Raw genomic sequence first — 18,312 nt, forward strand, 5'->3', positions numbered from 1 at the left:
TGTGTAGATGCTAACGTTCCTGATGCTAGCCCGCCTAGCGTCCCTGAGTCCTGCAGCGGTCCTCCAGAGGCTGGACCGTCTCATCGAGCCCCTCAGGGCGACCTGCACCACCAAGGTACTGCTTCCTGTCCCCGAGACAACATGCATGACCTTTGACCTCTGACCTCACCTGAGCTCCGCCGCAGGTGGCCGGATCCGTGAAGCAGGAGGAGCTGCGGCGCTCGGTGGCGAGGAGCCCCAACATGGCCGACTTCGCCGACTAGATCAGAAGCAACCCGACATAGCGTCCAGGGGGGGGGGGGGAAGAGCATGGACCTCAGCTAGCGGGGCGGTTGTTTGTGACGCTACGGAAGCCAAGAAGGGCCAAAACACAGACACTGTTCATGTCCCCTGAAGGCCACCGTAGTTCTCTGCCTGGCCACCAGAGGGCAGCAGACCCGTACGCTGGCCCTGTAAGAGCTCAGCTCAGGAAATAAAGTTTGGACAGTTGAACCTCTGAGCGTTTGTGTCATCATTACAACAATGTGGGCGGGGCTTCACAATCTACCTTAAGATATTGAATATAAACACAAAATGATGACAGAGAAAAATCAGTTAAACATTTTTTTAATATTGTGACGTTAATTACGTGTTTTAGTTTTTTGTTGTTTCTGCTGCTTCTTCTATGACATCATCAATAACAACAAAACTTATTGGCGTGTTATTTACAGACAATCATTGAGCTCCTGACTCTTGTCCCTGAAAGAAAGAAAAGAGGATGGGAAAAAAAGGATAAAAGGATGAAGACGCAGCTTTAACGCATGAAGCATAGACTTATATACAACCAGAGGGGTCTCCCCCTGGTGGTCAGGAGGGAGAATGCAGCTTTAACACATGAAGCATAGACTTCTATACAACCAGAGGAGTCACCCCCTGGTGGTCAGGAGAGAGAATGCAGCTTTAACACATGAAGCATAGACTTATATACAACCAGAGTCACCCCCTGGTGGTCAGGAGAGAGAATGCAGCTTTAACACATGAAGCATAGACTTATATACAACCAGAGGTGTCTCCCCCTGGTGGTCAGGAGGGAGAATGCAGCTTTAACACATGAAGCATAGACTTCTATACAACCAGAGGAGTCACCCCCTGGTGGTCAGGAGAGAATGCAGCTTTAACACATGAAGCATAGACTTCTATACAACCAGAGGAGTCGCCCCCTGGTGGTCAGGAGAGAGAATGCAGCTTTAACACATGAAGCATAGACTTCTATACAACCAGAGGAGTCGCCCCCTAGTGGTCAGGAGAGAGAATGCAACTTTAACACATGAAGCATAGACTTCTATACAACCAGAGGAGTCTCCCCCTGGTGATCAGGAGGGAGAATGCAGCTTTAACACATGAAGCATAGACTTCTATACAACCAGATGAGTCGCCCCCTGGTGGTCAGGAGAGAGAATGCAGCTTTAACACATGAAGCATAGACTTCTATACAACCAGAGGAGTCTCCCCCTGGTGGTCAGGAGGGAGAATGCAGCTTTAACACATGAAGCATATACTTCTATACAACCAGAGGAGTCGCCCCCTGGTGGTCAGGAGAGAGAATGCAGCTTTAACACATGAAGCATATATATCTATACAACCAGAGGAGTCGCCCCCTGGTGGTCAGGAGGGAGAATGCAGCTTTAACACATGAAGCATAGACTTCTATACAACCAGAGGAGTCGCCCCCTGGTGGTCAGGGGAGAGAATGCAGCTTTAACACAGAGAATACTCCTGATCCGTCCTGAGCAGCAGAGAAAGAGATGGAAGTCAGAAGTCTCGCTCGTTTTCCTCCAGTTTCAGACATATATATATATATATATATATATATTCAATTCTTCAGGATTCAGCCGGTGAACTTCCTGTCAGCGCTGTGATTGGTGGGGGGGGGTAGTTTGGGGTTCCAGGCTCCTGATTACTAAAGTCATCCGTCCTCTAGAATAAATAACCTGTTCCCTGATAAGCTTCACATTCAGAGCTGCAGTTCACCTGTTATCAGAGGAGAGGTGATGAAGAGTACCCCCCCCCCCCCAGGGAGTGAGCTCCTCCTCCTCCTTACTCCCTGAAAGCATTCCTGACTCCTCCTGGTTCCAGAGCTCCCGTGGAACAAACGTCCACTAACTCTATTTATTCTGACTGTCGGCCGCGGGGCGTTCAGGGCCTTCAGGGCCTTCAGGGGACTCGTAGTTCTTGGTATTGCGATGCAAACAGGCCTTTTTACCGCAGTGCATTGTGGTTGTTTGAGGCTCCAGCAGGGTGGAGCAGGAGCTCCGTCAGTCCAGATGTTCTTCTCTAACTAAAAACACATCAAACAAACAAACACCAAGAGGCCTCACGTGTTTGTCTATTTCGCTCAAGTCTTTTATTTCTCCCTCTTCTTTTTTATTCCCTCTCTCTCTCCATCTTTCTTTTTCAGCCTACGAATAGAGAGGCCTCCCTCAGGTCTCCTCCTCCTCCTCCTCCCTTACTCCTCCTCTCCTCAGCCGGCCCCGATAAGAAGGAGGAGAGGAGTTCCTCTCACAAGCCTCCTTCCTCTCCGCCGGCCTGGACGCTCTCTTCTCTCCATCCTTGATCGCGTTGGGAATTTTTCAAAATAAAAGCATGAAAGATCCGTCCTGAAGAGGGACGAGAGGAACCGGACCCCAGAGACCGGAGACCTACTCCAGAGACCTCCTCTAGACACCTCCTCCAGAGACATCCTCTAGACACCTCCTCTAGAGACCTCCTCCAGAGACCTCCTCTAGAGACCTCCTCCAGAGACCTCCTCCAGAGACCTCCTCTAGACACCTCCTCCAGAGACCTCCTCTAGAGACCTCCTCCAGAGACCTCCTCTAGACACCTCCTCTAGAGACCTCCTCCAGAGACCTCCTCTAGAGACCTCCTCCAGAGACCTCCTCCAGAGACCTCCTCCCGAGACCTCCTCCAGAGACCTCCTCTAGACACCTCCTCCAGAGACCTCCTCTAGAGACCTCCTCCAGAGACCTCCTCTAGAGACCTCCTCCAGAGACCTCCTCCCGAGACCTCCTCCAGAGACCTCCTCTAGACACCTCCTCCAGAGACCTCCTCTAGAGACCTCCTCCAGAGACCTCCTCTAGAGACCTCCTCTAGAGACCTCCTCCAGAGACCTCCTCTAGAGACCTCCTCCAGAGACCTCCTCTAGAGACCTCCTCTAGAGACCTCCTCCAGAGACCTCCTCTAGAGACCTCCTCCAGAGACCTCCTCTAGAGACCTCCTCCATAGACCTCCTCTAGACACCTCCTCTAGAGACCGCCTGCTCACCTGTGTTCCTGAGGTGACCTCCGAGGCGCGTCATGAGGGTTCTGGTGCTCCTCCTGGTCTGGACCCTGGGGGTCGCCGTTGATGGAGCTGCTGAGCGAGGAGGAGCTGGAAGAAGAAGAGGAGGAGGAGGAGGAGGAGGAGGAGCCCAGAAGAGGAGGAAGTGCAGCTACACCTTCGTCCTGCCGGAGCTGGGCGGCTGCAGAGGGGCGGCGCCGCCGGCCGGAGGGGGCGGAGTCCCGCAGAGAGACTCGCCGCCGGCCGATTGGTCGACTCACAGACTGAAGACCTTGGAGAACGCCATGGAGAACAACACGCTGTGGCTGCAGAAGGTAGGAGACCATGACCTCTGACCAGTGGCGGCAGTTTAAATATCACTCAACAATGAGAAGAAAAGAGGTTTTGAGTAGAATATAGTAGAACACAAAGCTTTATTTCAAGAACACAGCGTGCTCAACACGGTCCAATAACAACTATCAACACACTGTGACTTTGGGCATGAGAGGTTCAGAGCAGCTTTAAGGAACATGGGGTTGGGTTTCAGAGGTTTACAAAATAAAAGAGTTTCACCCTCACATGAAAGAGCTTCAGAGCAGAATAGAGTCAGAGAGATCACATGTTACATTGGGTGACAGAGCAGAGCCACTACTGTAAAGACAAGTAGCTCCTCTCTTTAAAGTGGTCACTTTACTCTCTGGTTAAAGTCCATCATGTCTGTAACTAGCCTGTTTCATTATTCTTGAGGGAATGTGTCTGTTTTTCAGAACTTCTTCGTTGTGTTTTCGATGCCAGTTCGGTCTCCTTCTGCTGCTCTGCAAACAGGGTTAGCTTCAGGCTGTTAGCGAGTTAGCTCCATGCTCTTAGCTAGATAACTGCGTTAACATTTGTGCTTTCCACTTGTCTGAAGCTCTTTAGACTCCTCCCCCCGTTGTAGTCCAGAGAGTTTCAGTCCCTTTGGAACAACAGACAGGAGAAACTAAACAGCGCATTACTCACTGAGCTCCAGCTAACAGCTCCGTTAGCTACCTGCTCCGTTAGCTACCTGCTCCCGTAGCTCCGTGGAGCTCTCTGGCTGCGGGAACGATACCGGTCTCTGATCTGCCGAATAGTCCAGTCACGTGAAATAATAAAACGATGTCATTGGCCAATGAGCGCACATTTTTGTGGCCCAAGATTCACGTTTCATCCGCCAATGAGAAGCCGTCCTTGCCGAAACGACCGTGAAATGTTTGCTCGCTCCCGCACACACACGTTGGGCCGGATCAACGTAAAAGGGGAGGGGCTTCTCTCCGTGATAATGAGTGGCGATATATTATATTTTTTCACATTAACTTAAGTGGTTGTTGACAGGCTGACGGTCTCCCACACACATTTAGCGCGTCAACACGGTATATTTACTATTTAAATGATTTGGCAGCCTGGGGGTGGAGCAGGTCAGGTTTGGGGGTCTTGGGATCGCCTCTCTTCTGTTTGCAGATGATGTGGTCCTGTTAGCATCCTCAGACCATGACCTCCGGCACTCACTGGGGCGTTTTTCTGCCGAGTGTGAAGCGGCAGGGATGAGAGTCAGCACCGCCAAATCTGAGGCCGTGGTGCTCTGCCGGAAACCGGTGGATTGCTCCCTCCAGGTGGGACAGAGCGCCCCAAGCGAAGGAGTTCAAGTATCTCGGGGTCTTGTTCCTGAGTGAGGGTAAGATGGAGCGGGAGATCGACAGGCGGATCGGTGCAGCTGCAGCAGTAAAACAGGCGCTGTACCGGTCTGTCTTGGTGAAGAGAGAGCTGAGCCGAAAGGCGAAGCTCTCAATTTACTGGTCGGTCTACGTTCCAACCCTCACCTATGGTCACGAACTTTGGGTAGTGACCGAAAGAACGAGGTCGCGAATACAAGCGGCCGAAATGAGTTTCCTCCGTAGGGTGGCCGGGCTCAGCCTTAGAGATAGGGTAAGGAGCTCGGACATCAGGAGGGAGCTTGGAGTCGAGCCGCTACTCCTTCGCATCGAAAGGAGTCAGCTGAGGTGGTTCGGGCATCTGATTCGGACGCCTCCTGGACGCCTCCCGTGAGAGGTTTTCCAGGCACGTCCTACTGGGAGGAGGCCCCGGGGAAGACCCAGGACACGCTGGAGAGATTACATCTCCCGGCTGGCCTGGGAACGCCTCGGGATCCCCCACAATGAGCTGGAAAGTGTCGCGGGCGAGAGGGAAGTCTGGGTCGACCTGCTGGGTTTGCTGCCCCCAAGACCCGACCCCGGAATAAGCCGATGAGAATGGATGGATGGATGGCATATAATGTTTTTTGACAGGATGTATTTTTTTTCGTCTTCTTCTTTTTTTTCATCTCAAAATTTTAAGAGGGACGGCGCCCTAGCGCCCTCTATGGACGCACCGCCACTGCCTCTGACCCCTAAACCAAGATGCGTGACCTCTGATCCCTAAACCAAGACATGTGACCTCTGACCCCTAAACCAAGACACGTGACCTCTGACCCCTCACCTGAGACTCTCTCTCCTCCCTCTCCCTCTCCCTCTCTCTCTCTCCCTCTCCTCCCTCTCCCTCTCTCCCTCTCTCTCTCTCCCTCTCTCTCTCCCTCTCTCTCCCTCTCTCTCTCCCTCCCTCTCTCTCTCTCTCTCTCTCCCTCTCTCTCTCTCTCCCTCTCTCTATCTCTCTCTCCTCCCTCTCTCTATCTCTCTCTCTCTCTCTCCCTCTCTCTCTCCTCCCTCTCTCTCTGTTTCTCCCAGCGTCTGAAATGCAAAGAAAACATTTAGTTTTTTATGAAAACACATAATTAATCGTTTGGAATCTGCTGGCGCAATCAAGTGTATCATTAGCCCCACCCCTCAAGTCTCCTTAGCCACGCCCCTTTAGTAGAACTAGCCCCGCCTGGTCCGGGGTCCAGCTTCAGGGTCCCTGTCTCTCTTATCATGAGTCCAGTGATGCGTTCAGGTTCCATGAAGAAGAACAGTGGAGAGAAGCAGCTGACAGGAGACAGGAAACAGGAAACAGGAGTCAGGAAACAGGAGTCAGGAAACAGGAAACAGGAAACAGGAGACAGGAAACAGGAGTCAGGAAACAGTTTCTTCCTAAAACAAACTCAAGATTACTCAAGTCAGGGCCTCGGACCACAGGTTGGGACCCCACCTGTCAGAAGACAAGAAGCAGAGTGTGTGTGTGTGTGTGTGTATTTGTGAGTGTGTGTGTGAGTGAGAGATATTTCAGATGCCGCCGTAGACGTTGACAAGCCGGGTGCAAAGGACAGACTGATAGGGGGAGGAGGATTGATTGACAGGTTGATTGACAGGTTGACTGATTGATTGATTGACAGGTTGACTGATTGATTGATTGACATGTTGACTGATTGATTGTTTGACAGGTTGATTGATTGATTGATGGATGGATGGTGTGGACGTCAGTGCTTCGTATTGGTCGTCCCCAGACAAGGCCTCTGAGGAGCCGCTCGGCCCTCTGACCTCATGTTTATCCTCTCTGAGGATTCTGGGAGTTTTCCAGTCGGTCTGCATTCTTCCTCTGATTCCTATGTTTCCCCGTGAGCCTGAAGGCATCTTCCTGTGTCAACAAGGAGAAGCTGCCGAGTGAGACGCTTGAACTCATCAGAGTTTTCATGTTTCACAAGCGGAGGTCAAAGGTCGTCTCCTTCGTGTGTCTTCTTCATGGACCTGAAACATCATCACGTCATAAATATAATAACATAAAATATATATATATAAATATATATATATATATTAGTGCTGTGAAAAATAACGCGTTAACTCAGTTAATTAAATTACAGGTTTAACTAGTTTTTTATTTTTAACACATTTAACGCATGCAAGCGTCTTTGAGAATTATGAAAAGCGCGATAGAAATGTTATGTATTATTATGCGCAGAATGAGCTTCCAATCCGTCTGTTGTTGGTCGTCTCTCCAGCAGCGTGTCATTCTGTCTCTATGTGTCGCATTAACACGATTCCGATCTCCGTCTCGCGCGCCGCAGAGCTCGGATGCCGGCGTGTGCGCGCACATCGGGATGAAAAAAAGTCACTTGTCAATCTGTCCACCTGTCCGGGCCGGTGAGGTTTCAGCTTTGCAGCGGTGTCCCCGCCGTCCCTTTCATCACGGCCCAGTTCATGAAGAAAACCCACACAGTCAGTTTGCCTCAGCAGCTGCTAGAGGAAGACTAGAGGCCTTTAGATTGTGTCATGGTGGAGTTAATGGTTGACAAACAAGAGAAACATGTTCTGTTTAACCCTCCTGTTACCTTTACATTTACTAACATATTTTACCCTCGGGGTCAATTTGACCCCAGCAATTAAAACCTCCAGAAAATTATTAGAATTAATATTGCTTCCCAAGTTTAAGTGTGAGGTACTTTATGTTTGTTTGTTGACTACCTAAATAGCCCTTTAAATAAATAAAAAAGTTGATATTTCTTATATGTTTGACACAGTGAAAAACAGCCTGGGGTCAAATTGACCCCAAAGAACACCGACATTAAACATTGAATGGGGTCAAATTGACCCGAAAGGTAACAGGAGGGTTAAACATTCTGTTTAGGATGAAGATGTATTCATGTTCCATATGGAAGAAAACTGCTAAATAACTGCTGAGTTGCAGCACCATTGTATAGAAGAATGTATAAATGTATATATCCGTCTTCTGTCATAAATCTCTATGTTCTCACAAAATATATCGAGAATATCAGTAATATGTGATTAATCATGATTAATCCACAAAAACCTGTGATTAACCCGATTAAAATTTTTAATCGTTTCACAGCCCTAATTTATATATATCTATTAGTGCTGTGAAAAATAACGCGTTAACTCAGTTAATTAAATTACAGGTTTAACTTCGTTATTTTTTTAACGCATTTAACGCATGCGCAGAATGAGCTTCCAATCCGTCTGTTGTTGGTCGTCTCGAACCAGCAGCATGTCATTCTGTCTCTACGTGTCACGTTAACACGATGCCGGCGTGTGTGCGCACATCGGGACGAAAAAAAGTCACTTGCACCAATGTTTTAATGCAGGGGTGCTCAATATGTCGATCGCGGTTGCCGCAGAGTTCAGATGCCGGTCTTCGCGCATGGAAAGTCACTAGCACCCCCCTAACTGTTACTCATACAATGTAGTCAAACAAAAACGGAGCAAATCAGCGTGTTCATGGCCCGGGCAAAGACAGCGCGGTCTCCTGGCTTCAACACGTTGCTGTCAGGGAAGCCACAGCGCACCAAAAAAAGAGTTTTTTTGTAAAACTTTTTACCTTTTCTGATTCCGCTAGCTCTTTGCTAACTTCCGCTAGTACTTCCGCTAATACCTCCGCTAATACATCTACTTAGAAAGTGTATTCTGTACGTTTTCTCCGTCGAAATGTTGCAAGACCCGACTTGCTGCATTGATCGCGACTTTAGACAGTGTGTGTTTGGGCTCCTCTTGTGAAAAATTATTACGAAATAAAAGAAAATGTATATGTTCTTTGCAAAGATGAGGATGTGTTGAATGCTGGGATACCAAACATGCCCATGTTTAATGACGTGGTCTGCGTGAGCAAGCCGTTTAAAGGGAAGGGGAGGGGCTTAAGGACGCCGCGTCCTCAGTGGAGTGGAAGAGGTTAACCCTCCTGTTACCTTTACATTTACTAACATATTTTATCCTCGGGGTCAATTTGACCCCAGCAATTAAAACCTCCAGAAAATTATTAGAATTAATATTGCTTCCCAAGTTTAAGTGTGAGGTACTTTATGTTTGTTTGTTGACGACCTAAATAGCCCTTTAAATATATAAAAAAGTTGATATTTCTTATAAGTTTGACACAGTGAAAAACAGCCTGGGGTCAAATTGACCCCAAAGAACACCGACATTAAACATTGAATGGGGTCAAATTGACCCGAAAGGTAACAGGAGGGTTAAACATTCTGTTTAGGATGAAGATGTATTAATGTTCCATATGGAAGAAAACTGCTAAATAACTGCTGAGTTGCAGCACCATTGTATAGAAGAATGTATAAATGTATATATCCGTCTTTTGTCACAAATCTCTATGTTCTCACAAAATATACCGAGAATATCGGTAATATGTGATTAATCATGATTAATCCACAAAAACCTGTGATTAACCCGATTAAAAATGTTAATCGTTTCACAGCCCTAATATATATATAAAACATCAACGTCTGTGTCAACAAACAGGAACGAACCCTTTGAGTGCACGTGGGCATGTGAGCGTGCATGTGAGCGTGCATGTGAGCGTGCATGTGAGCTGAACCTCCATGAGGCCCTCAGAGCCTGCACTTGTTCCCCTGATCTCTATCGGTGCTACTCGCCCGTGCGTCAGTCTTGTTATCAGCCCCCCCCCCCCTCTCTCTCCCCCTGGAACATGTGGTTTAAATTAGCATCTGGGAAACAAGCCCTCAGTACGTGGGCCGGTCTGCGTCGAGTTTATAATGTGTGTGTGTGACTGTGTGTGTGTGTGTGTGTGTTTGTGTTTGTGTGTGTGTGTGTGTGTGTAACCCTACAGCAGGAAGTGAGGGTCAATTAAGGAGTCAGCACATTGTGTCTCCAGAGACCGAGAAACAGAACTGAACTTCTAGTTGGCTTCAGTTCATCTGAGTTCTCTCACAGCGAAGTAATACTACAAGTAAGACTACAAGTAATACTACAAGTAAGACTACAAGTAAGACTACAAGTTATACTACAAGTTATACTACAAGTAATACTACAAGTTATACTACAAGTTATACTACAAGTTATACTACAAGTTAAACGTCATACTACAAGTTATACTACAAGTCATACTACAAGTACTACTACAAGATGAACCAGATTGAATTGAACCCAGTGACTCGTCTCACTGGTCTCCCAGAGCAGCTCGGTGGGTTCAGGACCAAGAGATGGATTATTTATTGTCCTGGGGTCAAAGGTCACGGCGTGGCAGAGCGAGTTGGCATCGCCTGACGTTCCCAGAGACGGAGAGACCATAGTCTTTATTCACCCGACCCCCTGACCTGCTTCATCTGGTGCGCTGGGCGCTCCGGGGGGGCGGAGTCAGAGTCCTGGAGACGTGGTCATTTCTGCTGTCTCCGTCCAGCTGGAGACCGTCCTCCAGAGGAGCGCCGGCCCGCCCCACGCCGCACAGGACCGGAGCGCCGCCCTGCTGGAGGCGGGCAGCGAGCTCCTCACGCACACGGCGGAGCAGACCCGCCAACTCCACCTGGTGGAGGCCACGGTAAGGGGGGCGCCACGGGGATCCTCACCTGAGCGCAGACTCGATGTGGACCGTCTCCCTGCAGGTGCTGAACCACACATCTCGGGTTGAGATCCGGATCCTGGAGAACTTCATGTCCACCAGCAAGCTGGAGAAGGACCTGCAGAGGCAGACCTCCGAGATCCACCGGCTGCAAGACCGGAACAGGTAGGAGGCTCTCAGTGGACTCGCCTAGACCAGAACAGGTAGGAGGCTCTCAGTGGACTCACCTAGACCAGAACAGGTAGGAGGCTCTCAGTGGACTCACCTAGACCAGAACAGGTAAGAGGCTCTCAGTGGACTCACCTAGACCAGAACAGGTAGGAGGCTCTCAGTGGACTCACCTAGACCAGAACAGGTAGGAGGCTCTCAGTGGACTCACCTAGACCAGAACAGGTAGGAGGCTCTCAGTGGACTCACCTAGACCAGAACAGGTAGGAGGCTCTCAGTGGACTCACCTAGACCAGAACAGGTAGGAGGCTCTCAGTGGACTCACCTAGACCAGAACAGGTAGGAGGCTCTCAGTGGACTCACCTAGACCAGAACAGGTAGGAGGCTCTCAGTGGACTCGCCTAGACCAGAACAGGTAGGAGGCTCTCAGTGGACTCACCTAGACCAGAACAGGTAGGAGGCTCTCAGTGGACTCGCCTAGACCAGAACAGGTAGGAGGCTCTCAGTGGACTCACCTAGACCAGAACAGGTAAGAGGCTCTCAGTGGACTCACCTAGACCAGAACAGGTAGGAGGCTCTCAGTGGACTCGCCTAGACCAGAACAGGTAAGAGGCTCTCAGTGGACTCACCTAGACCAGAACAGGTAGGAGGCTCTCAGTGGACTCGCCTAGACCAGAACAGGTAGGAGGCTCTCAGTGGACTCACCTAGACCAGAACAGGTAAGAGGCTCTCAGTGGACTCACCTAGACCAGAACAGGTAAGAGGCTCTCAGTGGACTCACCTAGACCAGAACAGGTAGGAGGCTCTCAGTGGACTCACCTAGACCAGAACAGGTAAGAGGCTCTCAGTGGACTCACCTAGACCAGAACAGGTAGGAGGCTCTCAGTGGACTCACCTAGACCAGAACAGGTAGGAGGCTCTCAGTGGACTCACCTAGACCAGAACAGGTAGGAGGCTCTCAGTGGACTCACCTAGACCAGAACAGGTAAGAGGCTCTCAGTGGACTCACCTAGACCAGAACAGGTAGGAGGCTCTCAGTGGACTCACCTAGACCAGAACAGGTAGGAGGCTCTCAGTGGACTCACCTAGACCAGAACAGGTAGGAGGCTCTCAGTGGACTCACCTAGACCAGAACAGGTAGGAGGCTCTCAGTGGACTCACCTAGACCAGAACAGGTAAGAGGCTCTCAGTGGACTCACCTAGACCAGAACAGGTAGGAGGCTCTCAGTGGACTCACCTAGACCAGAACAGGTAGGAGGCTCTCAGTGGACTCACCTAGACCAGAACAGGTAGCAGGCTCTCAGTGGACTCACCTAGACCAGAACAGGTAGGAGGCTCTCAGTGGACTCACCTAGACCAGAACAGGTAGGAGGCTCTCAGTGGACTCGCCTAGACCAGAACAGGTAGGAGGCTCTCAGTGGACTCACCTAGACCAGAACAGGTAGGAGGCTCTCAGTGGACTCGCCTAGACCAGAACAGGTAGGAGGCTCTCAGTGGACTCACCTAGACCAGAACAGGTAGGAGGCTCTCAGTGGACTCACCTAGACCAGAACAGGTAAGAGGCTCTCAGTGGACTCACCTAGACCAGAACAGGTAGGAGGCTCTCAGTGGACTCACCTAGACCAGAACAGGTAAGAGGCTCTCAGTGGACTCACCTAGACCAGAACAGGTAGGAGGCTCTCAGTGGACTCGCCTAGACCAGAACAGGTAGGAGGCTCTCAGTGGACTCACCTAGACCAGAACAGGTAAGAGGCTCTCAGTGGACTCACCTAGACCAGAACAGGTAGGAGGCTCTCAGTGGACTCACCTAGACCAGAACAGGTAGGAGGCTCTCAGTGGACTCGCCTAGACCAGAACAGGTAGGAGGCTCTCAGTGGACTCACCTAGACCAGAACAGGTAGGAGGCTCTCAGTGGACTCACCTAGACCAGAACAGGTAGGAGGCTCTCAGTGGACTCACCTAGACCAGAACAGGTAGGAGGCTCTCAGTGGACTCACCTAGACCAGAACAGGTAGGAGGCTCTCAGTGGACTCACCTAGACCAGAACAGGTAAGAGGCTCTCAGTGGACTCACCTAGACCAGAACAGGTAGGAGGCTCTCAGTGGACTCACCTAGACCAGAACAGGTAGGAGGCTCTCAGTGGACTCACCTAGACCAGAACAGGTAGGAGGCTCTCAGTGGACTCACCTAGACCAGAACAGGTAGGAGGCTCTCAGTGGACTCACCTAGACCAGAACAGGTAGGAGGCTCTCAGTGGACTCGCCTAGACCAGAACAGGTAGGAGGCTCTCAGTGGACTCACCTAGACCAGAACAGGTAGGAGGCTCTCAGTGGACTCACCTAGACCAGAACAGGTAGGAGGCTCTCAGTGGACTCACCTAGACCAGAACAGGTAGGAGGCTCTCAGTGGACTCACCTAGACCAGAACAGGTAAGAGGCTCTCAGTGGACTCACCTAGACCAGAATAGGTAGGAGGCTCTCAGTGGACTCACCTAGACCAGAACAGGTAGGAGGCTCTCAGTGGACTCACCTAGACCAGAACAGGTAGGAGGCTCTCAGTGGACTCACCTAGACCAGAACAGGTAGGAGGCTCTCAGTGGACTCACCTAGACCAGAACAGGTAGGAGGCTCTCAGTGGACTCACCTAGACCAGAACAGGTAGGAGGCTCTCAGTGGACTCACCTAGACCAGAACAGGTAGGAGGCTCTCAGTGGACTCACCTAGACCAGAACAGGTAGGAGGCTCTCAGTGGACTCACCTAGACCAGAACAGGTAGGAGGCTCTCAGTGGACTCACCTAGACCAGAACAGGTAAGAGGCTCTCAGTGGACTCACCTAGACCAGAACAGGTAGGAGGCTCTCAGTGGACTCACCTAGACCAGAACAGGTAAGAGGCTCTCAGTGGACTCACCTAGACCAGAACAGGTAAGAGGCTCTCAGTGGACTCACCTAGACCAGAACAGGTAGGAGGCTCTCAGTGGACTCACCTAGACCAGAACAGGTAGGAGGCTCTCAGTGGACTCACCTAGACCAGAACAGGTAAGAGGCTCTCAGTGGACTCACCTAGACCAGAACAGGTAGGAGGCTCTCAGTGGACTCACCTAGACCAGAACAGGTAGGAGGCTCTCAGTGGACTCACCTAGACCAGAACAGGTAAGAGGCTCTCAGTGGACTCACCTAGACCAGAACAGGTAGGAGGCTCTCAGTGGACTCACGTACACTGGTCCTCTGGTCCTCTGGTGTTGGGCACCAAAACAAACGTATTTGTTATTGTTGTTGTTGTGATCATAACAACAACAACACGTTGCATTTCGTGACGCTCTGGGTCTCTTGTCTCCGCCGGCCAGTCGGCTGGAGGGGGAGGTCCAGAGGATGAAGTCCCAGCAGGACGGAGAGCTGGAGGACATGAAGGAGGACGAGAGCCGGCTGCAGGTGAGGAGTCACTGTGTTCTCCACACCTGTGAACAACAAGACATGAGACCCAGCTCTGACCTCTGACCTCTGACCTCTGACCTCCATGCAGAAATATGGAGATGTGAATCTGTGGTTGAAGTTCAGCTGAAAGGAGACGGAGATAGAATCACAATATAAACACGAATAAATAACAGAAACAGAGTTACAGCTGAAGTTTCACACGTTTAAAGTTTAATTACTGCAAGAAAAGCAAAACAAAGTTCTCTGTTCTCTGGTTTTGTTTCCAGTCCGTCGTCACGACTCAGATGGAGGCGCTCGGCTCTCTGGAGCAGCAGCTGAGAGTCGCCAGCAGCAACAACACGAGACTGAGGAGGCAGCAGGACCGGCTGGGGGCGCTCGTTAGCATGGTGGCTAGTGCTACAGGTACACACGCTCGTTAGCATGGTGGCTAGTGCTACAGGTACACACGCTCGTTAGCATGGTGGCTAGTGCTACAGGTACACACGCTCGTTAGCATGGTGGCTAGTGCTACAGGTACGCACGCTCGTTAGCATGGTGGCTAGTGCTACAGGTACGCACGCTCGTTAGCATGGTGGCTAGTGCTACAGGTACGCACGCTCGTTAGCATGGTGGCTAGTGCTACAGGTACGCACGCTCGTTAGCATGGTGGCTAGTGCTACAGGTACACACGCTCGTTAGCATGGTGGCTAGTGCTACAGGTACACACGCTCGTTAGCATGGTGGCTAGTGCTACAGGTACGCACGCTCGTTAGCATGGTGGCTAGTGCTACAGGTACACACGCTCGTTAGCATGGTGGCTAGTGCTACAGGTACACACGCTCGTTAGCATGGTGGCTAGTGCTACAGGTACACACGCACGTTAGCATGGTGGCTAGTGCTACAGGTACACACGCTCGTTAGCATGGTGGCTAGTGCTACAGGTACACACGCTCGTTAGCATGGTGGCTAGTGCTACAGGTACACGCCGTTAGCATGGTGGCTAGTGCTACAGGTACACACGCTCGTTAGCATGGTGGCTAGTGCTACAGGTACACACGCTCGTTAGCATGGTGGCTAGTGCTACAGGTACACACGCTCGTTAGCATGGTGGCTAGTGCTACAGGTACACACGCTGCGTTAGCATGGTGGCTAGTGCTACAGGTACACACGCTCGTTAGCATGGTGGCTAGTGCTACAGGTACACACGCTCGTTAGCATGGTGGCTAGTGCTACAGGTACACACGCTCGTTAGCATGGTGGCTAGTGCTACAGGTACACGCTGTTAGCATGGTGGCTAGTGCTACAGGTACACACGCCGTTAGCATGGTGGCTAGTGCTGCAGGCACACGCTCGTTAGCATGGTGGCTAGTGCTACAGGTACACACGCTCGTTAGCATGGTGGCTAGTGCTACAGGTACGCACGCTCGTTAGCATGGTGGCTAGTGCTACAGGTACGCACGCTCGTTAGCATGGTGGCTAGTGCTACAGGTACACGCTCGTTAGCATGGTGGCTAGTGCTACAGGTACGCACGCTCGTTAGCATGGTGGCGAGAGCTGCAGGTACACCCGCTCGTTAGCATGGTGGCTAGTGCTACAGGTACACACGCTCGTTAGCATGGTGGCTAGTGCTACAGGTACACACGCTCGTTAGCATGGTGGCTAGTGCTACAGGTACACACGCCGTTAGCATGGTGGCTAGTGCTGCACGTTAGCATGGTGGCTAGTGCTACAGGTACACACGCTGCGTTAGCATGGTGGCTAGTGCTACAGGTACACACGCTCGTTAGCATGGTGGCTAGTGCTACAGGTACACACGCTCGTTAGCATGGTGGCTAGTGCTACAGGTACACACGCTCGTTAGCATGGTGGCTAGTGCTACAGGTACACACGCTCGTTAGCATGGTGGCTAGTGCTACAGGTACACACGCTCGTTAGCATGGTGGCTAGTGCTACAGGTACACACGCTCGTTAGCATGGTGGCTAGTGCTACAGGTACGCACGCTCGTTAGCATGGTGGCTAGTGCTACAGGTACGCACGCTCGTTAGCATGGTGGCTAGTGCTACAGGTACACACGCTCGTTAGCATGGTGGCTAGTGCTACAGGTACACGCTCGTTAGTATGGTGGCTGGTGCTACAGGTACGCACGCCGTTAGCATGGTGGCTAGTGCTACAGGTACACACGCTCGTTAGCATGGTGGCTAGTGCTACAGGTACACACGCTCGTTAGCATGGTGGCTAGTGCTACAGGTACACACGCTCGTTAGCATGGTGGCTAGTGCTACAGGTACGCACGCTCGTTAGCATGGTGGCTAGTGCTACAGGTACACACGCTAGTTAGCATGGTGGCTAGTGCTACAGGTACACACGCTCATTAGTATGGTGGCTAGTGCTACAGGTACACGCCATTAGTATGTGTGTGTGTATGTGTGTGTGTGTGTGTGTGTATGTGTGTGTGTGTGTGTGTGTGTGTGTGTGTGTGTGTGTGTGTGTGTGTGTGTGTGTGTGTGTGTGTGTGTGTGTGTACAGGGTCTCCTCCCAGGGGCCAGATGTTCAGGGACTGTGCAGATGTGTACAAAGCAGGGCACTCAGTCAGCGGTCTGTTTACCATCTACATCAACAACCCCACTGAACCTGTGCAGGTAAGAACACATAGCTCATATATATATATATATATACATATATATATATGTATATTATATATATATATAATATATATATAATATATATGTATATATAATATATATTATATGTATATATATTATATATATACATATACAGGACTGTCTCAGAAAATTAGAATATTGTGATAAAGTTCTTTATTTTCTGTAATGCAATAAAAAAAACAAAAATGTCATGCATTCTGGATTCATTACAAATCAACTGAAATATTGCAAGCCTTTTATTCTTTTAATATAGCTGATTATGGCTTACAGCTTAAGAAAACTCTAAAATCCTATCTCATAAAATTTGAATATTTCCTCAGACCAAGTAAAAAAAAAGATTTATAACAGCTGAGTGTTTGTCAAGGCTCAGGAAACCCTTGCAGGTGTTTCGAGTTAATTAGACAATTCAAGTGATTTGTTTAATACCCTACTAGTATACTTTTTCATGATATTCTAATATTTAGAGATAGGATATTTGAGTTTTCTTAAGCTGTAACATAATCAGCAATAAATCAGAATAAAGGCTTGCAATATTTCAGTTGATTTGTAATGAATCAGAATGCATGACATTTTTTTTTTTATTGCATTACAGAAAATAAAGAATCACAATATTCTAATTTTCTGAGACAGTCCTGTATATATGTATATATATATGTTTATATATATACATATATATATATATGTATATATATACAGGACTGTCTCAGAAAATTAGAATATTGTGATAAAGTTCTTTATTTTCTGTAATGCAATTTTAAAAAACAAAAATGTCATGCATTCTGGATTCATTACAAATCAACTGAAATATTGCAAGCCTTTATTCTTTTAATATTGCTGATTATGGCTTACAGCTTAAGAAAATTCAAATATCCTATCTCTAAATATTAGAATATCATGAAAAAGTATACTAGTAGGGTATTAAACAAATCACTTGAATCGTCTAATTAACTCGAAACACCTGGAAACACATTTTCAAATGTTTGATTTTGTTTTGCTGTTATAAATCTTTTTTTTAACTTGGTCTGAGGAAATATTCAAATGTCACAGAACACCTGGAGGAGGAGGAGGACATATACATATATATACATATATATATATATATATATATATATATATATAGATAGATAGATAGATGTATACTTTATTGATCCCGCAAGCGGGAAATTACAGGCAGATCCAGGAAGATTACAGCATAACACGAGGGAAGAGAGGAGAAAATAAAAAACAACCCCCAGAATATGCCCCTAGAGGGGTACAGTGTGGGAGCAGAAAAAACACCTCAGCACAAAAGCACATACATCTAAACAAGACATGCAACGTGAGGAAGGGGGGAGGGGAGGTAAACCAAAGACTGGGTGGTCAAGCTCAGCCGTAGGGGGGCAGAGGGTAACCAGCGTAGACAGGCAGCCAGCCATCCGGCAGCCCGTTAGAGCGCCAGTAGACCACACTGGGGGCATAAAGCAGGCGAAGGCGTGGGATGGGGGTGAGGGTAGTGAATGCATATCAGTGTGTGTAGTGTGTGTGTGTGTGTA

The 18,312-nt window shown here is 49.3% G+C and overlaps 1 protein-coding gene and 1 long non-coding RNA gene across 2 annotated transcripts in view; both read left to right on the forward strand.

Annotated features, from left to right (window-relative positions):
* Positions 1 to 492, forward strand: part of LOC130208059 (uncharacterized) — a 1,832-nt gene extending 1,340 nt beyond the window's left edge. Inside the window, exons 1-2 of the long non-coding RNA XR_008834358.1 lie at positions 1 to 115; positions 186 to 492. The exon at positions 1 to 115 is cut by the window's left edge and continues 1,340 nt beyond it. This is a non-coding gene — a long non-coding RNA (uncharacterized LOC130208059). The remainder of the gene's footprint in view (positions 116 to 185) is intronic.
* A 2,766-nt stretch (positions 493 to 3,258) lies between these two features.
* Positions 3,259 to 18,312, forward strand: part of angpt4 (angiopoietin 4) — a 59,613-nt gene continuing 44,559 nt past the window's right edge. The window contains 6 exon segments of the mRNA XM_056436935.1: positions 3,259 to 3,629; positions 10,378 to 10,515; positions 10,580 to 10,701; positions 14,050 to 14,134; positions 14,404 to 14,539; positions 16,644 to 16,756. Coding sequence (XP_056292910.1) covers positions 3,333 to 3,629; positions 10,378 to 10,515; positions 10,580 to 10,701; positions 14,050 to 14,134; positions 14,404 to 14,539; positions 16,644 to 16,756 — 891 coding nt within the window. The 5' untranslated portion in view covers positions 3,259 to 3,332.

Source organism: Pseudoliparis swirei, chromosome 18, assembly GCF_029220125.1.
Source record: "Pseudoliparis swirei isolate HS2019 ecotype Mariana Trench chromosome 18, NWPU_hadal_v1, whole genome shotgun sequence".
NCBI classification, from domain to species: domain Eukaryota; kingdom Metazoa; phylum Chordata; class Actinopteri; order Perciformes; family Liparidae; genus Pseudoliparis; species Pseudoliparis swirei.